The sequence below is a fragment of the Lipotes vexillifer genome, unplaced genomic scaffold (genome assembly GCF_000442215.2).
Source record: "Lipotes vexillifer unplaced genomic scaffold, Lipotes_vexillifer_v1.1 scaffold180, whole genome shotgun sequence".
Lineage (NCBI taxonomy): Eukaryota > Metazoa > Chordata > Mammalia > Artiodactyla > Lipotidae > Lipotes > Lipotes vexillifer.
The window spans coordinates 2,643,376-2,668,230 of record NW_006796149.1 but is presented as its reverse complement, the minus strand read 5'-3'; the positions used below and the strand labels follow the sequence as shown (position 1 = coordinate 2,668,230).

At 38.5% G+C, this 24,855-nt stretch overlaps 1 protein-coding gene across 1 annotated transcript in view; it reads left to right on the top strand.

Annotated features, from left to right (window-relative positions):
• The window catches only part of FGD6 (FYVE, RhoGEF and PH domain containing 6), a 110,496-nt gene that overhangs the window by 43,936 nt on the left and 41,705 nt on the right, over positions 1-24,855 (top strand). Inside the window, exons 4-7 of the mRNA XM_007468213.1 lie at positions 9,497-9,564; positions 9,648-9,678; positions 21,581-21,732; positions 22,924-23,080. Coding sequence (XP_007468275.1) covers positions 9,497-9,564; positions 9,648-9,678; positions 21,581-21,732; positions 22,924-23,080 — 408 coding nt within the window. The remainder of the gene's footprint in view (positions 1-9,496; positions 9,565-9,647; positions 9,679-21,580; positions 21,733-22,923; positions 23,081-24,855) is intronic.

Genomic DNA, 24,855 nt, shown 5'->3' with positions numbered 1-24,855 from the left:
TGGGCTAAATCTAGAGCTAGGAAGCCACTTCCTAGGTTACTGCAGTAATGTAGGCAAGAAATAAGGAGGCAATATGGAAGGAGAGGAAAGGGTTAATAAAATATTCAGAAGCACAAATCAACAGGGCTTGATAACTTAATTGTGATCATAGAGTGTGGAGAAGAAAGTAGAGTCCAGGTTTCTGGCTTTGGTCAGTAGGTATATACAGTATGTAGCAACGAGTGACTGAAGGCCATCAAATGCTGTATTCTTTTTTTTTTTTAACATCTTTATTGGAGTATAGTGCTTTACAGTGGTGTGTTAGTTTCTGCTTTATAACAAAGTGAATCAGCTGTACATATACATATATCCCCATATCTCCTGCCTCTTGCATCTTCCTCCCACCCTCCCTATCCCACCCCTCTAGGTGGACACAAGGCACAGAGCTGATCTCCCTGTGCTAGGTGGCTGCTTCCCACTAGCTATCTGTTTTACATTTGGTAGTGTATATAAGGCCATGCCACTCTCTCACTTAGTCCCAGCTTACCCTTCCCCCTCCCTATGTCCTCAGGTCCATTCTGTACGTCTGCTTCTTTATTCCTGTCCTGCCCCTAAAATGCTTTATTCCTTATGAATCTTTTCCTGATTATGATTACACCACTCCCTGATTATGATCCTTCCCTCCTTCAAGATATCAGCACATTTCATAGTTGTCCTTATGTATAGTTATTTGTATATATGGTTTGATCCCTTGTTCACTTCTTGAAGGCTGGAGCTATTTCTTATTTATCTTTAATCTCCTCTTCTAACATCTACTTTCATGCCCCGTTTCAGAACTACGAAATCAGAATTTCCAAGACAGTTACCTAGGAATCTGAAATTTAAGAGCTGCCTGGTGGTTTTAGTGATCAGTAATGTTTTCAGACAGCTGTAGAGCAGTGAATTAGCTGATGGTGGAGGTGTTTTCTACTACTAATCTTGCTATCAAATTATGGATATTGAATTACTAACGTCAGATTTTTAAATGATGGAGTAAAAATGGTACATTCTTCCTTTTGGGAATGATCTCAGAATAACAAGGAGGATAAGAAATATAAACTCTGCCTTCAGTGATATTAGGAGACAGCTAAAACTCTAAATTACAATATGTGAGTAAGGGCTACCATGAGGTTCCAGTTCCTCCATATCCTCACCAATACTCGCTATTTTCTGAATTCTGATTATACCATTCTGTGGGTATGAAGTGATATCTCATTGTGGTTTTAATGCATTTCCTTGATGACTAATTATGTTAAACATCTTTTATATACTTATTGGCTCTTCTTATATCTTTTTTAGTGAAATGTCTATTCACCTCCTTTACCCATTTTTAACAGAGTTTTATTGAATTATAAGAATTTTTTATGTATTCTGGATACAAAATTCATGATTTGCAAGTATTTTTTCTCACCTATGGCATATCTTTTTATTTTACTTTATTTTATTTTTGCGGTACGCAGGCCTCTCACTGTTGTGGCCTCTCCCATTGCGGAGCGCAGGCTCCGGACGTGCAGGCTCAGTGGCCATGGCTCACGGGCCCAGCCGCTCCGCAGCATGTGGGATCTTCCCGGACCGGGGCATGAACCCGTGTCCCCTGCATCGGCAGGTGGACTCTCAACCACTGCACCACCAGGGAAGCCCTGTTTTTGTTTTCTTTATGGTGTCTTTTGAAGCATAAAAAATTTTAACGTATGACGTTCAGTCTGTCAATATATTGTTTTTAATGGATCATGCTTTTGGTGTTGTATCTAAAAACTGTTAGCCTAAACCAAAGTCACAAAGATTTTCTTCTAGAAGCTTTATAACTTTAGGTCTTACATTTAACTCTATGATAAATTTTCAGTTAATTTTTGTATATGGTGTCAGGTATAGTATAAATTCATCTTTTTGCTTGTGGATATCCAGTTGTTCCAGCAATGTTCAACCATTTGTTGAAAATAAAGAAAAAAACCCCAACTATCTTTCCATTGAATTGCCTTGACAAGTTTGTCAAAAATCCATTGACCACGGACTTCCTTGGTGGCGCAGTGGTTAAGACTCCATACTTCCAATGCAGGGGGCCAAGGTTCGATCCCTGGTTGGGGAACTAGATCCCACATGCATGCCACAACTAAGAGTTCACATGCCACAACTAAGGAGCCTGCAAGCTGCAACTAAGACCCGGGGCAACCAAATAAATAAATAAATACATTAAAAAAAGAAGTTAAAAAAAATCCATTGACCATAAATTTAAGGGTTTACTTCTCTCAATTTTTTTCCTATTGATCTACACATCTGTCTTTATGCCAGTACCTACCATTTATTCCCCTAAATTTATAATCTCAGCTTCTAGAAAAGAAACACATACTATATAGTCACCACTCTCAGTGCTGCCTCTGAATCACTGTCACCCTTTGTCTCACTGAGCTGCCATGCAACAGCTGAGATCTGAGATATTTAATGTTTAAATATCAGAATTTTAAGGTTGAAAGTTCAACACTCTAATTTTACAGATGAGGAATGTCCGGCCCACCATAGTAGTTCACCTAAGTTAAAGTATTGTTGTCCCCTGCTATAATATCTGCCTAGGGATAACATTATTATAGAGTCACTCTGCACAATTCTCTTTAACCCAGGCCCCGGCAGAGCAAGATCCTGAAGAGGGGGGGAAAAAAAGGTTCAGAGTGGAGTCTTAACAAGGGGAGAGTGATAAAAAGAGGAAAGGATATAAAAGGTAGATGCCAAAAATAAAGTACATCTACTTGAAAATTTTGTATAGAGCTGATACACATTTTAAGTGGTTCTACTTATTAAATGTTTCAGCACCTGTAGTGTGCCTAGATTTATTTAAAGCTAGTAATAAAACCTCCTCTTGACCTTTAAGGGACCTCACATCATTTGAAAATGGAGCGTGCAGTACGAAGGCTTCAGTTCTTTCGGTGGTTTAGGTTTCTGTTTTTAATTTTTAATGCATTCCTTCTGGCTTTCTAATTTTTAAAAGGCATACAGTATTTTACAAATCTTAAACTTCCTTCCTAGCTACAGGTGACATAGAGAAATCATTATAATAGTTAGAAAGCATTGATTTGCTAAAATATTTTTCAAAATAACAGTTCTCTGTGTGTGTATACGTGTATGGCATACATAGCCATGGTTATTAGTGCATGACTGATACATGGTCTTTAAAATAAGACTGTGCTTAGGACCACCTCCTGAGGAATGTTATCTACATGTCATTTAAAAGGTAAGTGAATGGAGTTGTTTAGTTGAGCAGAATTTATCCAACCTGTTAGTAACAATCATTCAACAACCTGTCTTAGAAAAGAGGAATGAATGGGGGATAGGGGTCAAATTCATCTATCTAATTGTCCCTTTAAAAAATAGAGTTTGGGAGCTAAAGTCAAGTAGCAAGGCTAATTAGACCAGACTGTTACTCACTCTGAATTAATAACTGATTGTTCTTTAAAGATTATTTTTGGGGACTTCCCTGGTGGTCGAGTGGTTAAGACTGCGTGCTTCCAATGCAGGGGCACAGGTTCAATCCCTGGTCAAGAAACTAAGATCCCGCATGACGCGCAGCACAGCCAAAAAAAAAAAAAAAAAAAGATTATTTTTGTAAGTAGTTGATTTCATAGCTTACTTTGAATATTTTTTGGATGACAATACTTATATTCTGATGGAGGGTTAGGATTTCTTGATATTGTCTGTAAATGCTTCTGTAGTAAAATATGAAAACATGGAAGCAACAAATGCACACTGTGACGTTAGTGTTTACTCCTGGAGAAGGAGGGGAACTTTAATGTTATATATAATAATTTGTTTCATAAAAAGATTTAAACAAAATATTGCAGAATGTTTGGATTTGTAAAATCTTGAGGGGAGAAGAGAGGAGATATACGTGGGTATATGTTTAGCAGTGAATGTTTGTAGGGACATGCCATGATTAGCAGTAGATAATGAAGAGAGATTCAGTGTGTAATAGAATTTCTTGGATAGATACTGGGAAATCTGTGTTCTCGTCCCAACTCTGCTAATAATCAACTTTGAAGCTTGGCAAATCCCTGTTTTAAATGGGTGTTCTTTGGGATTCTGCTCTTGGTCCAATTCTCACTTTATATATTCCTTGTGTTTCATCTCCTTCACTTCCAGTACTTCTGCTACCATGTTCGATGCAGTGGTTTTCGATACTCTAAAAAAAGAAATCTAAAAATAAAGTTCTTATATTTTATATCTATATCTGTGTGACTTCTTGTGAGAATAGAAATGATTATAATTTAAAAAACCTAAATTTTAACATGGTGTAAATTGAGGAATCCTCTTCCTATTTACTCATTTAAATGTCACCAATGCTTTGAGTTAATAAAAGTGTTTTAATGTATACAGAACATAAACAGACATACTTTAAAAAATCATTAAACTGTAATTTTCAGAAGAGCTTCATTCATTGTTAAACTGCATCTATTTCTTTTTAATAATAACTTTTTCTTAACATCTTTATTGGAGTATAATTGCTTTACAATGGTGTGTTAGTTTCTGCTTTATAACAAAGTGAATCAGCTTATACATATACATATGTTCCCATATCTCCTCCCTCTTGCATCTCCCTCCCACCCTCCCTATCCCACCCCTCTAGGTGGACACAGAGCACTGAGCTGATCTCCCTGTGCTATGCGGCTGCTTCCCACTAGCTATTTTACATTTGGTAGTGTATATATGTCCATGCCACTCTCTCACTTCGTCCCAGCTTACCCTTTCCCCTCCCCATGTCCTCAAGTCCGTTCTTTACATCTGCATCTTTATTCCTGTCCTTCCCCTAGGTTCTTCAGAACCTTTTTTTTTTTTTTTTTTAATATTCTGTGACATCTTTATTAGAGAATTTTCTTTCCATTTTGATAGGGAGACAAACATTTGGTAAACTTTTATGAGAGCATCAGTGAATTTATTAGGCTTCTTTAATATCTTGCCCAGGTTTTATGGCTAAACTATAATTATTTTTTTTTAACATCTTTATTGGGGTATAATTGCTTTACAATGGTGTGTTAGTTTCTGCTTTATAACAAAGTGAATCAGTTATACATATGTTCCCATATCTCTTCCCTCTTCGTCTCCCTCCCTCCCACTCTCCCTATCCCACCCCTCCAGGCGGTCACAAAGCATGGAGCCGGTATCCTGTGCCATGCGGCTGCTTCCCACTGGCTATCTACCTTACGTTTGTTAGTATATATATGTCTATGTCTCTCTCTCGCCCTATCACAGCTCACCCTTCCCCCTCCCCATATCCTCAAGTCCGTTCTCCAGTAGGTCTGTGTCTTTATTCCTGTCTTACCCCTAGGTTCTTCATAACATTTTTTTTTCTTAAATTCCATATATATGTGTTAGCATACGGTATTTGTCTTCCTCTTTCTGACTTACTTCACTCTGTATGACAGACTCTAGGTCTATCCATCTCATTACAAATAGCTCAATTTCGTTTCTTTATGGCTGAGTAATATTCCATTGTATATATGTGCCACATCTTCTTTATCCATTCATCTGTTGGATGGCACTTAGGTGGCTTACATGTCCTGGCAACTGTAAATAGTGCTGCAGTGAACATTGTGGTATATGACTCTTTCTGAATTATGGTTTTCTCAGGGTATATGCCCAGTAGTGGGATGGCTAGGTCATATGATAATTCTATTTTTAGTTTTTTAAGGAACCTCCATACTGTTCTCCATAGTGGCTGTATCATTTTACATTCCCACCAACAGTGCAAGAGGGTTCCCTTTTCTCCACACCCTCTCCAGCATTTATTGTTTGTAGATTTTTTGATGATGGCCATTCTGACTGGTGTGAGGTGATACCTCATTGTAGTTTTGATTTGCATTTCTCTAATGATAGTGATGTTGAGCATCCTTTCATTAAATTGCATCTATTTTTATACATTGGTTCTGACCCTGAAATTCTGGAAGCAGGTAAAAACAATTTTTTTTGCAGATAATGAAGTAAGGCAAGATAGGGGTAGGGGATTAAGAGGCACAAACTACTATGTACAAAATAAATAAGCTACAAGGATATATTGCACAGCACAGGGGATATAGCCAATATTTTATAATTCCTTTAAATTGAGTATAATCTATAAAAATTTTGAATCACTATGTTGTACACCTGAAGCTAATATAATATTGTAAATCAACTCTACCTCAATAAAAAATTAGGTTAATAAAAATTATAAAGGCTTGGGGGCAGCATCATGAGCCAGCAACCTGTACAGTTACACAGGGCCCTCACTTTGTTTAATGCTCTACTATCACAATCTTGATATGCTTAATAATTTTGAACAAGATGCCTACATTTCACTTTGCATCAGACCTGCAACTTACATAGCCAATCCTGTAAAAACTGAAGCATACAAAAGATTCCCTCATCCTCACACCTCCTAATGCAGCCCCGCTGTGAGTGACTACCACTAATAATTTAGTTTATCCGCCTGGAGGCTTTTTACAATAGGATGCATATTCAAGTGCATACATTATCATGCTTAAGTCTTTTTCTAAAAACTGCTACATTGAAATCTACACAAAGTCACTGTGTGCTGTATCTTCTTGGAAAGCACCATAATCCAGAAGGCTACAAACTTAAAAAAATTTTTTTTTTCTTTGGCTGAGCCAGGCCACACAGCATGTGGGATCTTAGCTCCCGACCAGGGATGGATCCTGTGTACCCTGCAATGGAAGCATGGAGTCTTAACTGCTGGACTGCCAGGGAAGTCCTAAAAAATTTTATTTATTCATTTATTTTTGGCTGTGTCAGGTCTTAGCTGTGGCACGTGGGATCTTTCCTTGCAGTGCGTGGGCTCCTCTCTAGTTGCCGTGTGCAAGCTCCAGAGCACATGGGCTCTGTAGTTGAGGCACGAGGTGGGCTTTCTAGTTGCGTTGCTGGGGCTTAGCTGCCCTGCGCCATGTGGGATCTTAGTTCCCACCAGAGATGGAACCCATGTCCCCTGCATTGGAAGGTGGATTCTTAACCACTGGACCACCAGGGAAGTCCCCCTAAAAAAATTTTTAAAGGGGCTCTAAAAATCTCAGGCATAAGAAGTTGGTACTGAACTGCAGTTTCAGATTTTATATTGGTGTGTTTGTTTTAAAGCATGTTCTACTTAAAGCTTTGGGGAAATAGCTTAAGTTTCAGAGTATTAAGATACCTATCTCTAATAAGATTTCACTTTCTAAAATCTAGTAAAATAAACACTAAGCCTCTCCTAGGCAAGTCAAGAATGAAAATAAAGTTTATTCATCAGTTAGGCTCAGTTGAACAAGGGATTCACTAGTGGGTGTATAGGATTATTTGGGGCTGTATTTAGTTTGGTGAAGGGGAAAGGTAAAGGATTCTTAGAAGTAGCTACATTAAATGGTAGGAGCAGAATGAGTTCACAGTTGTTAATGAGACCTTTTGTTAGGGAACTTAGGTAAACTATTTTGTTTAATCCTCCTGACAACCCTTGCCAGAGGTGGTATTATCTTCATTTTACAGATGATGAAGCTGTGGCTCTGGTCTCAGAAACTTTCCTAAGGTTACAAATAACGTATGGCAGACCAGAAACCGAAACTTCTATCCTTGCAACTTAAAGTTCATGTACTTTCCACAGCCTCACTCTTTCTAGAGGTTTGTTCGTTCACACAGTAGTTGTTGACTGCCTACAGTGTTCTAGGCATAGATGCCAAGAAGGTTAGACCAGCAGCAGGACTTGCAGGAGACTTAGCTGGGGCAATTGCCTGTGAGGGGAAAGAGGGAGAGAGGGAGGGAGGGAGGAAGCAGGAGTGGTAGGAAAAGCCTTTGACTTCCCTGCAGGTGTGGCCTGTGCTAGGAGAGAGGGGAGGAGGGACTGGGGGGAGAGCAGCCTCAGGCCAAGGCAGTTCTGAGAAAGTCTTGATCGGGCTGCTAAGGGGTCTGCATCAGGCAGGGGGGCCTGGCTCTAGTACCCTTTCCTGGTCATCCTTGCTGGGGGCAGCCTGCGGGACTCGTGGCCTGATGTTCTTGCTGTGGTGACTCTTAATGTGCAACGGCTAGAGGCTCTCGGTCAGCCTGGCTCCCTGCAGCAGGTTCCCTTGACGGGCTGTCTGAGCGGGGGCACCCCCGTGGCCACCACACGCAGCACTGTTCTATCCTGGTGGGGATGGGGAAAGACTGACAGTGGGAAAAAAAAAAAAAAAAAAAAAAAGAAGATAGTCCTTTCCTTGATGCTCAGGTAAGCAGATGTGCTAGCATCCTAGCCATGATTTCAGTTTAGAAAAGAAGACTGTTTCACACTGTTACTATTATTATTTTTAGAGACTTAAACACTGGGTAAAACTTTGAGATAATCTGAGAGTTCACTTCCTAAATAAATAAATAAGAATTAGTCACTACCATTATTATTTTCCTGTCATTTTATTAGTGACTGACTACTGGACTGTCGTGGTCACTTTTTACCCTTATTGTGACATTGCCTTGTCCAACTGCACTCTGTGCAGCACAAAATAACTGGGTCCTGGTATTGTCAATGCCAGCATGAATGTAGAGGCCTCTTTCTAAAACCAGATCTGACATTTCTTCAACACAAACATCAGTGCACTTTCCTTCTAATGGCAGCAGTCATAATTTTCACCTTACGTGGATACCTGAAATTTTATGACTGCTTGTTCCTTGTTTACTCTCTTGCCCTTCACTCTGTAAATGTAGGGTTCAGATCTTTTGCCAGAACAGAAATGGAGAGAAACTCTTCTCCTTTCCTCTACTGCCCTGGAGTCAAAGCCAGCTCTATCAGTATTTAAATGAAAACAACTACAACAATAATCTCGCATAAATATTGAGACCTCATTCATAATCACCTCTCTTTTTTTCGGAAGTGTACATGTTTTGTCCCTGCTAGAGCTTTTAATTTTCACACCATACAATACATATTAAAATAAATTCTTTTCAGCTCTTTAGAATAAAACTGCCTTGACTGTAAGAGCATATTTCTAAAAGGGATTTTAAGTAAGTTGAGAGTGCCTGTGGCTATTGGCATGTGTGTGGTATAGACTGTGAAGAGCACTTTTCAGATGGCACTTAAGTTGCCTGATTTAGAGTGAAGTGCTCTTATACATGCCTATTGAATCTTTCCTAATCTTAAATTACTTGTGTGCACCCCAGGAACTCACATCATGTGATATCTGTAGGCTTCAGTGGCTGCAGAATGTGGCTTCAGTTTTGAACCATTGACAGTATGCCCCACCAGGGCTCTGGGGCTCCTGGGGCAGTCTATCATTCCACTGTTGATAATGGTGCGGATTACCGATTGCTCTCAGCAAATCGTGTATCGTGGTTTAATAACCACATCTAAACCTCCACGTTTGCCATCTGAGACATTACATAGTATGAAATGTGTTCTAATTGAAACCTATAAGTATCAGAGCGTGAATGTACGTCTAACTAGCTCCAAGCTGATCTTCATTATCCTTTTACGAGTTCATGTTTTCTTAATGCACTCTTATCACAGGGTGAAGATACTGGAATGAAAAGTAAAGTCCATCATATTGCCAAGGAGATCATGAGCTCAGAGAAAGTGTAGGTATCCAGTTTCCAATTCAGAAGACTATTTGTTTCCCCATTGACTCATTTAAAACATGTCTCATTGCTGTTTTTTACAGGTTTGTGGACGTGTTAAAACTTTTGCATATTGTAAGTATCTGCTAATATTTTCTTGAAATCTGAGACTATGCACTTTTACATCTTTCCCTGTCCCTCAATATGTTCAGCATAATTAACTTAAATATATTTAAATTAACATGTTTATACATGTATGTGCTTTCTAATACATGATTATATTTTTAAATTCACACATATGTGAAGAGAGAAATTTTCTAAAATGCATTAATCTCATGTATGTGTATGTAGTATACCCAGACGATTTCTGAAACATAGAGCCTTTATATCTGTATTTACAAAGTCTTTAAACTTTCTATCTTCATAATAAAGAGTTATTAAAAGGATAATATTTCTTCTTGGGCATTTTGCAGAAGATGTCTGCTACAGTAGAATTTTGCACAGCAATGGGTAAAGAATGTCATGATCAGTGTTTAAAACTGTTCTAACTGAACAAGCTCCTAGAAAGACACTTAAAATAGACATTTTTACAACTAACTTTTTAAAGTTCTGTTTTCAGTTTTTATAATTGTGAACTTGAACAAACCTGTTGGGAAACAATTATTTGTCTGAATGCATATTCATTTTTCTCATGCACTCCTTTGTACCTGCAAGTTTTCACAAGTTTCATTACTCATTGGCAGTTAAAATGCTTTTAGTGTTACTTTATTTTAATTATATTTGGGCAAGATATTAAGACTTAACAAAAGAACGGTTTGAAGTAGAGGAAACAATAAAAAAAGAAATGGAAGTGAATTGAATTACCATCCAAGAAGTTTACTTATATGGTAATTATTAACATCATATTAAAGTGAATTGCTGAAAAACGGTAGGTTTACAAAATATACACCCATTTATGTCTCTGCAAAGAGTATGATTTTCAGTGTTTTTTTTAATAGATATATAAACATGAAAAATGGATTATACTTAAAGGTGGGATCATTCACCAAACGATCCCCTTGTGCTCTGCACTTGGTCCAATAGACACATGGAGGCCTAATTCATGTGTGAAAAATCTCTAGCTTTGGAAATTTTTTCTTAAAAATTTCTTAACATTGCTAATTTGTTTTGAGAAGTTATTTTCCCATGAATAGTTCCTGATATAACTCTTGACTATATTGGAAATTTCCCTTTTAAAATTCACATATATATATATATATATATATATATATATATATATATATGGCAATATTTGGTCACCCAGAGTTATTGACAAGCATATTGTCAATTCCAAAATTAATGATAAGCTTGATAAATATAAATGACTTAGCAAAATAAACTCCATATACATTTGCTGTTATGCCCCAACCTTCTGTATTGTACAAGCAATTGCAGGGGGAGAAGAAAATGCTAAACTGCTGTTTTTCTGGAAAACTTAAGAACATATCTCTAGGACGAGCAAACTGCATCTATTGGACATATTTTCTGATAGACATGGTTAAATACAAATAGGACCACTCCAAGGAAATTTTAAGCATCTGCAAGTGAATGAGTAAACTTGTAGAGGCAAAAATTGCTATGTTTAACTTCACTGTTCGATTTGATCAAAACTTGCATACCAATAACAATTTGTAGACCACACTTGGAGAAGCATTGGCTTAGTAGATTGTATTTCTTACCAAGTATGTGAATTTTAGAAAATAGTTTGGGGAATTTCCCGGCGGTCCACTGGTTAGGACTCTGCACTTTCACTTCTGAGGGCCCAGGTTCGATCCCTGGTTGGGAAACTAAGATCCCACAAGCTGCGTGGGCAAAAAAAAAAAAAAAAAAAGTTTGACCTGTTAGGTCTAGCTTTCCTCATTTGTAAAATGGGGATAAAAATACCCATCTCTCAGGTTGTGAGGAATCAGTGGAATAAAGCATGTGAAAGAACCTGGTATTGTGCAATATATGGTAGGGTCTCAAATTGCTGTTACATTTTCTTCTTCTTCCCTTGTAGAGCATCAGTGAATGGGAAGTATTCTTTTTTTTTTTTTTTTTTTTGCAGTTCGCTAGTACGCGGGCCTCTCACTGCTGTGGCCTCTCCCGTTGCGGAGCACAGGCTCCAGACGCGCAGGCTCAGCGGCCATGGCTCACAGGCCCAGCCGCTCTGTGGGATCTTCCCGGACCGGGGCACGAAACCGTGTCCCCCGCATCGGCAGGTGGACTCTCAACCACTGTGCCACCAGGGAAGCCCGGAAGTATTCATTTTAATATTACCAGGCAGTAGACTTTTCACGATTCTGTCCCTTTCCAATGTCCTTTTCCCCCCGTATTAAAATTTCATTTTAATGAAGGAAGTTCTGATTCCAGTGGGTAGTGAAACAATTAAAAGCTTTACCAGTATGTTTATTTAATTTTAAAATATATATATATCATGGTTCTTACCTACATATTTTTGGAACAAAGCATAAGCCCTATAAAAATAGACAATTAGACCAAAATATTTCCCTTATCTCAGATCTGATTGATGGCCTTGGCCTCTTCCCCGCTGATATTGAACAGAGTGAATCATCCATAACCCACCTTGATTTGCACATCTTCAAAACCTCCTAAGCCTTTAATGTAGGAGTGAGAGTAGGTCATCTGCCAACCTCATGTTAACATCCTGTCTGGTATGTGCAAATGTTAACTCACTAGAGCCCAACATTAGCGGGTATCTTAACAACCAAGCATTAAACAGGTTCTCAGCCATTACTAGGAGGGGTTTGTCACCAGGATAATGTGGGTGAAGCCAAAAGCATCTCGTTTGTTTCAATCCAGCACTCCCACTATGCTGTTAAGGCTCATATTTACTCTTCTACCAAAAGTACCCCATAAATGTAGCATGTGGATTGTTTTAATCCTGAGCGCTCCTGCTATCTGATTTCCTCTAAATGGATTAACTTCTGTGTTATATGATAGAATATGACTGCTTTAAAATATCTAACAGGCTTTAGATAATCCAGTGGGTATTTTTGGAAATCAGCCCGGTATCCACGTGGCTTGGGAGAAGCTATTGTTTAGTTATATATGATTTCCCATTAATAGTCTTCCATATTAGAGACTCTAGAATAGCATTAATAGATCTTTCTGTGAAACAGAAATGTTCAGTATCAGCACTGTCCAATAGAGTAGCCATACTTTAAAAAGTTTAATATATCAGAGTAGTTTGTTAACATTTTATATATCACTTTAATATGTTACTGTAGCTCACAATCACTTCTTTGTTTTGAATTTCCTGAACCAGGCGCTATAGCTCGTGTTTTTAAATCTAATGAATTTTATCATATTACATTGGGAGGAATTAGATTTGGGTAGAGGTTATGTGATTTAAAATATACTTAAGGTTCTAAGAATTAGTGCACTTAGCTGAGGGCTTTGATTCTTCTGATGTTTGTGAGAAAAAATTTGGGTCTGCAGAGGCAGTAGCAAGACTATAAGTAATGTTTTATTTGGTCCTCACTCTGCAGAACCTACCATGAGCTCTTGGACTTTGACCTGGATTTGAAAAAAGGTCCAGTATACACATTGTCTCTAAGTCAATGCCCTATTGAGTCCAGAGAAAAAAGAGATTCTTAAAAGTCAGTCTTTCCCTTTTCAAAATAGTAGTGCCTTCCATATAGCTGCCAAAGCCAGAAAACTAGGATTTGTTCTTCATTTCTCCCTCTCACCTCTCCAGCCGAACTGTCAGCAAACCTGCTGATTCTGTTTCCTCTTTACTGCTCCCAGCCTAGTCCAGAGTAGCATCTCATACTCAAAACAGCACCAGCCTTTTAACTGGGCTTCCTGTGTCCATTCTTACCCCCCTTCAGTCTGTTCCTTAAAAGATTTTTTTCATATAAAATATTAGGAGTGATTTTCTTAACATATATATTAGATCATGTCACTCACCTGCTTAAAACCCTTTAAATGGTTCTCATTGCATTATATAATAAAAACCATGCTATTTACCAAGTCCTGTAAGTAGGATGACCATCTGTCCTAGTCTGCTTTTGACCATCTTGGTTATTGTCTTAGCATAATCTTATTAATAGAGCTCCCTTTTACTGTCAAAAATGATCCAGTTTGGATAGTAAATTATGGTTCCCCCTGCCTGTAAGGCGCTCTGTGATTTGGCCTTTAGTAGTGAGGTGAAATGTTGGTGAAAGAGAAAGGCATTCTCTCACTTGCAGACCATGTTCTGGCCATACCAGCCTCCTTTCAGTTCTTAGTTCAGTGCTGAGGTTATTTCTGCTCAGAGATTTTGCCAATGCAGTTTCCTGGAATGTTCATCCTTCCTTCCTTTGTTCATAGCTAGTTCTTTCTTTATCCTTCCAGTCTGGGCTTAATGTGACTTCTTCAGAGAGGTCTTCACTGACCATCCTTTTCTCTTCAACTTTCCTGTGTTTCTTTTCCTCTTGATACTTCATATGTTTTGTATATCTGTTTGTTTACTTGTTTGTTTTTGGTCTCCTGTACTAACATGTAAGCTAGGTGAGGGCAGACATCCTGTATCTTCAGAGTCTCCCATCATTCCTATTCAGTGGAAGGCCCCCAGTAAATGTTATTGAATGAATGAATGGGACTAATTGGTTAGTGGTTAAGAATTCTGCTTCTGCCAAGCCTCGTTTTCTTCTGGAAAATGGGAATAATAACCACATAAAGTTGGTGTAATGGTTAAATGTGATCATACAAAAAACTGTTAGGCACCAGTTAGTTTTAGCTGCAGGCTAAGTGGAGGTCCTTCAAGATACAGTGCTGTTATTTAGAATGTATTTATGTCAGTTAAAATCCATACTATTTAGTTTTAATATTATCTTAGTAAGCTTTTACTGAAATCAATCAAAATAGAATTTGTTCCTGAAAAATACCCTACTAGGTTTCTTCTTCCATTAGAAAGTAAGCTCCATGAAAGCAGGGATTTTTATCTGTTTTGTTTATTGGTATCGTACTAAATTAGTATGTTAAATGAATGATAGGAAACTGATGAATAATACTTGGTTTGGTGAAACTCTAGTTGTTTATATTTCTTCTCCTCTTTTGTAGCAGAAGTTGTCCAGTCCAGAGGTTGCTATTATATTGTATATAAATGCCATTTTCCAGATAAAACACCTTAGACATCTAATATAATTAAGTACAAATGATACAGTGTTTTTTTGCTTTTGTTATCTTATTTGCTTTCTGATAGGAGACTGGTTTAATAGACATATCTATAAGCTTATTTTTTAAATGTCTAAATAGCATTATTTAAAAAATATATTTTGAAAGAAAATGATTAGAGACTGAGGTCTTTTTAACAAAGATGGGCTGGTTAAGCAGTAGGTAAGTGGTACTCGTAATGAAGCATCTTTGTTCTACCAATTGCCTTAGACTGGGATATACGTTACCTTGAAAATTTGAGAGACTCCCAATTAAAATCCATAGAGTTAGAGGCAAAGCTACTTGGACATTCAGATGTCTGTTAGTAAATAGAATATATCTTTTTTTAAAATGCATTATAAAAGACTTCCTTGGGCTTCCCTGGTGGCGCAGTGGTTAAGAATCTGCCTGCCAATGCAGGGGACGTGGGTTCGAGCCCTGATCCGGGAAGATCCCACATGCTGTGGAGCAACTAAGCCCGTGCGCCGCAACCACTGAGCCTGCGCTCTGGAGCCCGTGAACCACAGCTACCAAAGCCCATGCGCCTAGAGCCTATGCTCTGCAACAAGAGAAGCCGCCGCAATGAGAAGCCCGTGCACTGCAACAAAGAGTAGCCCCCATTCACCACAACTAGAGAAAGCCTGCACGCAGCAACAAAGACCCAACACAGCCAAAAATAAATAAATTAAATAAATAAATAAATAAATAAAATAATAAAAGACTTCTTCATAGAAGCCTCCAGTTTTTACCATCTTAAAATGACTTCATCTTGTTCTACTGAATATACCTTGTCTTTTCAGTTTTGAGAACCATTTAAGTATCGTTTGTTCTTTAGTTATAAAGAATCCGCCTTTAGTGTCTATTGACATAGCTACCAGACTTTCACTTCTGAGCATCTTCCTTCACGTGAGGACTATCCTTCACTGAATGAAGTTCATTGGTTTTTTTGGTTTGTTTGTTTTAATTTTTCACCACGTCTTGTGGCATGCGTGAACTTAGTTCCCCAATCAGGGATCAAACCTGTGCCCCCTGTACTGGGAGCATGGAGTCTTAACCACTGGACTGCTAGAGAAGTCCCTGAAGTTCATTGTTAAGAGTGCCTTTGTCTTGCTGCTGCGGTGTTTGTTTCCCTCACCTTGGTTTGGTATAATGTTTCCTTCTGTTTATAGACCTCTGTTTGAGGGCTGTCTTTCCAAGCTTCCAGGGACTTGTGGATCTTAAATGGTGGTCATGTATCATTTAAGATAACCAAATCTCCTTTAATTAAATAAATGGCCTTATTGAGTGCTCTCTGTGCACCTCGCAGCATGGTATGTTACACAGATTATCTATTTTAATCCTCATAACCACCCTATAAGATAGATGTCATTTCTGTTTTTTTAAATGAAGAAAGTAAGCTAACTGCCAAAAGTAACCCACTAAATGGCAAAACCCATTAAATGGCAAAGCCAGACTTTGAACTCTGGTCTGTTTGAGCCCTTGCACTAAGTGAATGTTCAGAAATTGATTAAAAATTGTTACTTGAAATCTCTGCTATGCTGTCTGTGTAGGGTACAGTGTATCTTTGAGTATATTGGCTTGCATTCAGAATTCTTTCAGTTGGGCCAGGAAACTGGAGAAGTTCTAGTTTTTCATCTTCTAAAGATGATCATTTAGGATATATTATGATGATTATTTCTTAATGTTATTAAGCAGGGGTTGGAGATTTGAGACAAAGGATAGGTTTCATCCATGTTTTATACAGTTTTGCATTGATGATTGTACATGATATCACTAGGTCTGAACATAGAGGGAGGAGTAACTTCATTGGTCAAATATTTTCATTTTAAAACAAAATCAAATTGTTAACGTGGAGCCTTCCCCCTACCCCCTTTAACTTCATAGTATCACACTGCTTTCTGTATATTTTTCAAAGCTCTTTGACCTTAGCAGCTGCTTTGCTTTTGCTTAATATGAAGTGATTCTTAATGCCCTTCATGTAGGCAGGGAGCCCTGCAGAGCTCCCTGTCTGCTCATATGTCCATTTAGTCTTCGTAATTCACTGTGTCATCATAGTGGTTAAGTAATGCCCTAAGGTCAGGAAGCCCAGTCAGGACAGCTGGTTATTAACTCACTTATTTCTCTTTGGTCCTGGAGATATAAAGCCTGACCTGACAAACAAGGCCATCTGTTTCGTGCTTCGTTGCTTTAGATGTTCAGACTTGATTTTATTTGCATTGATTTTTGCTTGCTCTTGCCCAAGTGATCAGAGCTGGTAAGGCTAGTATGTTAATACCTCAGAGGAGCTGAGTTTTTTTTAAGTTGATCTGGTTCTTATTTGTAGGTTTTCTTGGAATTATTAAGAATACTATTATGGTATGCTTTTTAATCCAGAAGCGCATTTCTGTTTCTAAAAAGGCCAGTTTGTTGGTGATCAGAAACTAGAGTGTAGATGGTTCAGTTTTGCATACAGAACCTTTGGTAGGTTTTATGTGAGAACGATGGATTGAAGTATATGTAGTTGATATCAAAAAACTCACCCGCTTACCTAACATTTTTACACTCTAGCTCCCCTCACCTCTTTTATTTTAATTACCCACCTTTTCCAGTGTGAAAAAGTATACTTTGGATCTAATTGAAAGTGCCGGTCCTGTGGTTTTGCATCCTCACTGATTTAGTCAAGGGGGTGTTGGTAAATTTAGATTCTTCTGCCTCAAAATAGTTTTGCCTCTGGCTCTTAAGTGTCATCACACTTTCCCAAATTATCCTGGCTGTTAGCATTTAGAAAAATAACCAGACATATGTTATAATCATCCTTTCTATTTAAAAAAAAAAAAAAGTTTCCTCCTGCCAGTGGCATGAGTTTGGAAATGGTTGAGGTTCATGAAGAGCTGAGAAGTTAGAGATTGCGTGTAGTTCCTGTGTGAATTAGTTGCATCTGGCACTGGGGCCATTGCACATGGCTTTCAGGGAATGGTAGCCCGCGAGGTGAGGGAATGAATTGGGGCCAGGGCTGCGCTGTGCGGTTAATAAGGCCATCAGTTATGAGTAAGGCCCTTGGTCTGAGTTGCACTGGCCTGGAGGAAGGGGTGCTCTTTTCTGTTTTCAAAAATCCACGATGAAGACTAACAATGGCCCTGGTATTACTTGTTTAAAATATGTAACTCTCTGTGTTTTAGGAATAATATTTAATAGCTGGGTATAAACTCTCTAAATTCCTATTGTCTTTGTTAAACGTTCTTCTTTTGCGCTTATATTTCTCTTTTATTCTGACATGCTACTCATAATTTACAAAAAGGCATCATAGCCCGTTCATTCCTCTAGAGCTGTCGACACCACCCAGTAGTACTGGAAAAAAACTAAAGTTTTGCCTGGTATGTGACAGGGTCCTCCAGTTAGAGGTGGCCACCTCACTGGTCAGTGCAGTGTGGATTTGGCTAGTGTCTGTTGCATGTGTCTTAAATAAACCAGTTTCCTTTTTGGCAATGGTGGCAGACATATGGAATACAGAGTCTAGCAAAAGCTGTGTCAAACAGGGTCCTTAAGCTACTTAGCAGCTAATGTCTGCTGTCTCTGTCCTGGCTGAGGAAATGCCTTCCAACTGGAAAATAAAAGTCATCCTGCTGCAAAGGGACAAACATATTCATCATTTATCCTACCAGAAGAAAGGGCAGTGCTTCTTGTTTTGCTGAACAAGGAAACTCTTGCGTCTAAATTATATTAATCATTTAACTGGTAAAATAAAAAAAAATGCTATGGAAGATGTTTAACTGTTGTGCTTTGAATACATTTACAATTGAGGATGTTATTCATGGTATGTAAATATATTCTGTATAGTTCTGCCTGATGGAAAGTCTAATGACTTTTGAAAGTGTTAAGTTGGCTCTATTTTCTCTCAGTAAATGTGAATGCTGATAGAAACAAGATGTTGGGAGATGGAATTTGGCCCAGATCCATTTGGTTTCTGGAGCTGTTTTGTGTGGTTTTCTGGATTGTAGTTTATACAAGTAACGAATTCTTATTTTATATTAAAGTAATTCGTTGTCAAAGTAGTTCTTTAGTTACTGGTCTAACTAGTTGGTTCCTTTGGGTTAATATGACGGTTTGTGGCCGATAAAGTTAGTCCCAGGTACTGAGGCCTAAGTGAAGGGTTTATTAGCACTTGTTGAACATAGGATTTGACTTGTCTAAAATATACCTTAGAAGAGGAATCGTTTTTTAATTTTTTTTGGCCACCCCTCACGGCACACAGGATCGTGGCATGTGGTATCTTAGTTCCCTGACCAGGGATAGAACCCATGCCCCTGCAGTGGAAGCCCAGAGGTGGAGTCCTTACCACTGGACCACCAGGGAATTCCCAGAAGAGGAATCTTTGTGTGTACTTTTATTTATTTTTTTACATATACATATATTCTTTCTTTTTTAGATTCTTTTCTCGTATAGGTTATCACAGAATATTGAGTAGAGTTCCCTGTGCTATATAGTAGGTCCTTGTTGTTTATCTGTCTTATATATAGTAGTGTGTGTGTTCATCCCAAGCTCCTGATTTATCCCTCCCCCTCACATTTGCCCTTTGATCACCATAAGTTTGTTTTCGATATCTGTAAGTCTTTCTGTTTTGTAAATAAGTTCATTTGTATTTTTTTTAAATTAGATTCCACATATGAGTGATATCATATGATATTTGTCTTTCTCTGTCTAACTTTACTTAGTATGATACTCTCTAGGTCCATCCATGTTGCTGTAAATGACATTATTTCATTCTTTTTTTTTAATGGCTGAGTAATACCCCATTGTATTTGTACACATACACACACACACACACACACACACACACATATAAACATCTTCTTTATCCATTCATCTGTTGATGGATATTTAGGTTGCTTCCATGTCATTTGTGTGTGTGTGTGGGTGTGTGTCTGCACCACAAGGCCTGTGGGAATCTTAGTTCCCTGGCCAGGGATTGAATCCGTGCCCCCTGCAATGGAAGTGTGGCGTCTTAACCACTGGACCACCAGGGAAGTCCCCTCCATGTCCTGGCTATTGTAAATAGTGCTACAATGAACATTGGGGTGCGTGTATCCTTTTGAAGTATGGTTTTCTCAGGGTATGTGCCCAGTAGTGGGATTGCTGGATCATATGGTAGTTCTATTTTTAGTTTTTTTAAGGAACCTCCATACTATTCTCCATAGTGGCTGTATCAATTTACATTCCCACCAACAGTGTTAGGAGGGTTCTCTTTTCTCCACACCCTTTCTAGCATTTATTGTTTGTAGACTTTTTGATCATGGCCATTCTGACCAGTGTGAGGTGGTACCTCACTGTAGTTTTGATTTGCATTTCTCCGATAATTAGTGATGTTGAGCATCTTTTCATGTGCCTCTCTGCCATCTGTAGGTCTTCTTTGGAGAAACATCTATTTAGATCTTCTGCCCATTTTTTGATTGGATTGTTTGCTTTTTTGACATAGAGCTGCATGAGCTGTTTATATATTTTGGAGATTAATCCCTTGTTGGTTGCTTTGTTTGCAAATATTTTCTCCCATTCTGTGGGTTGTCTTTTTGTTTTGTTTATAGTTTCCTTTGCTGTGCAGAAGCTTTCACGTTTAATTAGATCCCATTTGTTTATTTTTGTTTTTATTTTCATTACTCTAGGAGCTTTTTTGTACTTTTAAATTAGGTATGAGGTTGTTGCCCTTCACAAGAAGCATAAGAAATACTAATGGTTACTGTATGTTTGTAAGGGGTAGGTGCTGAAAGGATCAGGGAAGAAATCAGGGTCTTTTTTTGTTTATTTGATTTGCCCAGTGAATTCCTGAAGGGAAAGCAGTTAGAAAGGAGAAAGAAGATAAAGCCTAGTAGAGAGTCTGTTTTACCCAACCTTTGCTTTACGGTTTTAATTAAACCTCCTGTTTCTAAGAAGGAATAACCTTTGTTATTGAATCCTCAGGACTATAGAACAGAGTCCACCATTGTTTTACTTATCCCCTGGGGGTAGGCTTCAAGATATAGTAAAATCTAGAGAAGTACCATCTCCAACCCCACCCTTTCCAAATCCTCTGGAGTGATAGGGTGGGGTGGGGTGGGCCTGTCTTAAAACATGGTATAAATAGTCTTACAGAGAAAAGTGCTATGTGATGAGAAAAGTTTTTATTTGTGAAAAATATAGATTCTGGTGAATTTATGGGGAGGTTGGATAGAGGGAGGAAAGAGTTTAAGGTCCAGAGTTAAAATGTTTTGTTGATTCTGTGTGTCAAATACATTGTAAGAAGCTTTGTGTGCAGTATCTAATTAAAGTCTCATAACCCATGTAACAGATGAGGAAAATGGAGCTAGCTCAAACAAACACAGTATTCTAGGAGTAAGGGCATGGATCCAGTATTCTCTGATTATCAGGAATGCTGGTACCCTCCACATGCCTCACTTAGAATGCTCCAGCATTTGGGAAATAATTACTGAAAGTGGACAAAGGGACACTTCCAAAATAAAATTAAGATCTGGAGACTTTTAAAATAAATGGATTTTGTTCATATAGTAGTATTGGAATAATTTTAAGGACTACTTAGAGTTACAGTACAATTTCCAGATACCCCCTTAGTATAATTACTAAGTTTGGAGATCAAACTAAAAGATTTAAGAGAAATATCACACAGTCTGTTTTAAAACCAAATATCCACCCCAGCCATTTTGTGTGTGTGTGTGTGTCCTATCCAAGTAAGTGGGATAGCAGGAAGTGGGTACTTTTCAATTTGATTTCTTCGTGGGAAATAACAATTTGCAGTTTATATTGTTTTAAGGGAAGAGAGTGACTGGAGAAAAAGCTTTTTATTAAGTTACATATGTATGTATATTGTTTTTCCTCCTCTGAACTGTAACAGGATTTCCGGGATGCAGTAGCCCATGCTTCCAGGCAACTTGGGAAACCAGTGGTTGAGGACCGGATCCTAAATCAGATCCTATACTACTTGCCTCAGCTGTACGAGCTCAATCGGGACCTCCTGAAGGAACTGGAGGAAAGAATGTTGAACTGGTAAAAATGGACTGACCAGCTTTCCCAGTTTCCAAGTTTAGATGAGGCCATAAGGGCCCTGCATATGACAGAGAGGCATTGTTCCTGACATTGTGTTTTTTCAATATATTGAGTTTTCTTGGCAGTTACCTGTGGATTGATCACTTTGGATGGCCAAAATTCACTGTTGCACCTAGCTCAGTACTCTAAAATTTTAAATTCTTTGATAATGTTGCCTCAAAAGCAGGAAGGGCCCATAGTCAGCCAGTTTAACTTTCTATAGGTGACCTGTATAATCAGGATTTTTGAAATTGGGAGACTTTAGTTGATGTATTCACATTGGAAACATTTTTAAATGTCTCATCTATCTTTTTGGAGCTTCAAGCCAGGAAACTGCATTTTGGCAAGGAGGGCATTCACCAAGATAATAGGAAGATTTGTTATTTGGTTTAGAAAATTTACACATATATGACATCGTTGCAGATGTTGTAGATTTTAGAACAGGAAAAGAATACCAAAGGTTCACTGCTTTTATTGGTCTTTAGACAGTAACAGAAACTTTGGTGACATCTTTGGAAATGTGTACAGTTTGGTCTAGGAGGATTGAATTTATTGTTGAAGTCTGTGGGGAACCCAAAATAACAACATGGTGTATCACCTACTTTCATGATAAAAATGATGAAAATTTCCCTCTCAGCTTTCTTTATACATAATCCAGGAAAATACCTCTGCCTGTTTTGCAAATATCTTGCTTCTGCATGTTGGGAAAATATGCTAAATAGTGATTAATACTTAGCTGCAGCCTAAGTATAAAATTACACAGAGTTTAAGGGCTGAGGAATGATTTTTTAAAAGCATGATAAAATAAAACATAATTAAAAAGAGCTTTTCTGTCCATACTTTATCATTACTCTTATAAAAAGTTATCTTAAAAGTTCATCTGAATTTTCTGAATAGTCTCTGGCTATACAGAAGCATGAGATGGTGAAAGCAGGGAGACCAGTCAGAGGACTGGCAGAGTCCAGGCAAGATGTAATTAATGGTAGCAATAATGGAAATGGCAAAGAGTGGGCATTTGGGGATATTTCTTACAAGAAGAGGAAAAAAGGGTAAGTTGATGGCTTGGAAATGGGGCTCTGCTCATTATTGGATATGTTTTGGATACCACAATGACTCTTTTTCTGTTTTTGTCTATCTCTTCTCTATCCTTAGGACAGAACAACAAAGAATTGCTGATATCTTTGTAAAGAAGGGACCATATCTAAAAATGTATTCCACATATATCAAAGAATTTGATAAGAATATAGCTTTGTTGGATGAGCAGTACAAGAAAAACCCAGGTTTTGCTGCTGTTGTTAGAGAATTTGAGGTATTTTTGCTACTGTCCTCTGTTTTGCTACCATTTCTCTGTTTTGAAACTAAAAATATTAGTGAATTCCAGTTACAGCAAACTAGAAAAGTTTTAGTAGTATTAAGATAAGGCTGATTTCTAACTTGTATGGTATTTAAACTTTAAAATCATTTGTCGTCTTTTCTTCCCTCTTTTCCTTTCTTCTGAAGTCTTCATGCTATTGATATTAAGAATGGAAGTGTGGTATATACAGCTATGGCAACTGATAATTGACCAAGGTTTTCATCAGTGTTCAGTGAGTTCTGTTGTCTTGGCAGCAAAAGAAAACATGACAGAGAAAGTTAGCTGTCTAATATCTAATGATGCTTGCATGATCGATTTTTTTTTTTTTTGTGGTACATGGGCCTCTCACTATTGCGGCTTCTCCCGTTGCGGAGCACAGGCTCCGGACACGCAGGCTCAGCGGCCATGGCTCACGGGCCTAGCCGCTCCGCGACATGTGGGATCTTCCAGGACTGGGGCACGAACCCGTGTCCCCTGCATCGACAGGCGGATTCTCAACCACTGCGCCACCAGAGAAGCCCCCTTTTTGTTTTTTTAAAGCTTATGTCTCATTACTTCTCATTTCTTTTTTCTTTTTTAAAAATAAATTTATTTATTTTTGGCTGTGTTGGGTTCTCTTTGCTATGTGCAAGCTTTCTCTAGTTGCGGCGAGTGGGGGCTACTCTTAGTTACGGTGCGCGGGCTTCTCTTGTTACTGGGTATGGGCTCTAGGCACGCGGGCTTCAGTAGTTGTGGCACATGGCCTCAGTAGTTGTGTCACACGGGCTTAGCTGTTCCGCGGCCTGTGGGATCTTCCTGGACCGGGGCTCGAACCCGTGTACCCTGCATTGGTAGGCGGATTCTTAACCACTGTGCCACCAGGGGAGTCCCTCGATGCTTTCTTAACATGCATTGTCATTATACTTTCATAATTATTCTACATACCAGACCCTGGATGTACATATTTAGAAAAAGATAGAACCATCATATTTGAAAAAACTCTTTCCTTCCCACTTGAGCTGTATAAGAACACCAGGACATCTTAGGAGGCAGGGACATTTTCACTTGGCCATTTTGATGTCACCCCACAGTAAATACTTTTATTGGAGATAGGAGGAAAGGCTCAGGAATGGGTACCAGTATCTGTCGTACATACTAAGAAAAAAACTCGGCAGAATCAAATGTCCTTGTGGTCAAGTCGAAAGGGTTCCAGAATCAAATGTTCCCATATACAGTGTGATTTGGGGGCTGTGTTTTGTAGCCATTCATCTGAGAAAGTTTACATTCTTCAGGCTTATAAGACAAGGTTTGCTTAGCAAGGCTGCTTTTCACGTTGTCCTTAATTTCTGCATTCTCCCCAGCACCAACTGTTGTTATTATGAGTATATTGATGATAGGCTCTGATAGTTATTTGGATCCAGTTCCCAGTAGTTTTATTTCTGCCACTTTATTTTGGGGGCCAGGCATTTCCTTCTTGGTTGTTGGGTTGGTGTGTGTTCATGAATACATTGGTAGCTGCTTTTCCAAGTGGTAGCTGCTGCCTCTGATTGGCCTACAACGCAGACTGCAGCCTCCACCCTCCACCCTCTGCGAGAGGGCTGTGAATTTCCCAATGAGTCAGTGATTTCAGAGGTGTATCTACAAGAGGGGGTAGACTCCATGGTGAGTGGTTCTGGTTTCCCACTCAGCATAGGAGCTGTGCCTTGAAGGGAGCTTCTCTATGAATCCCAGAGTTGCTGGCTATTTAAAGT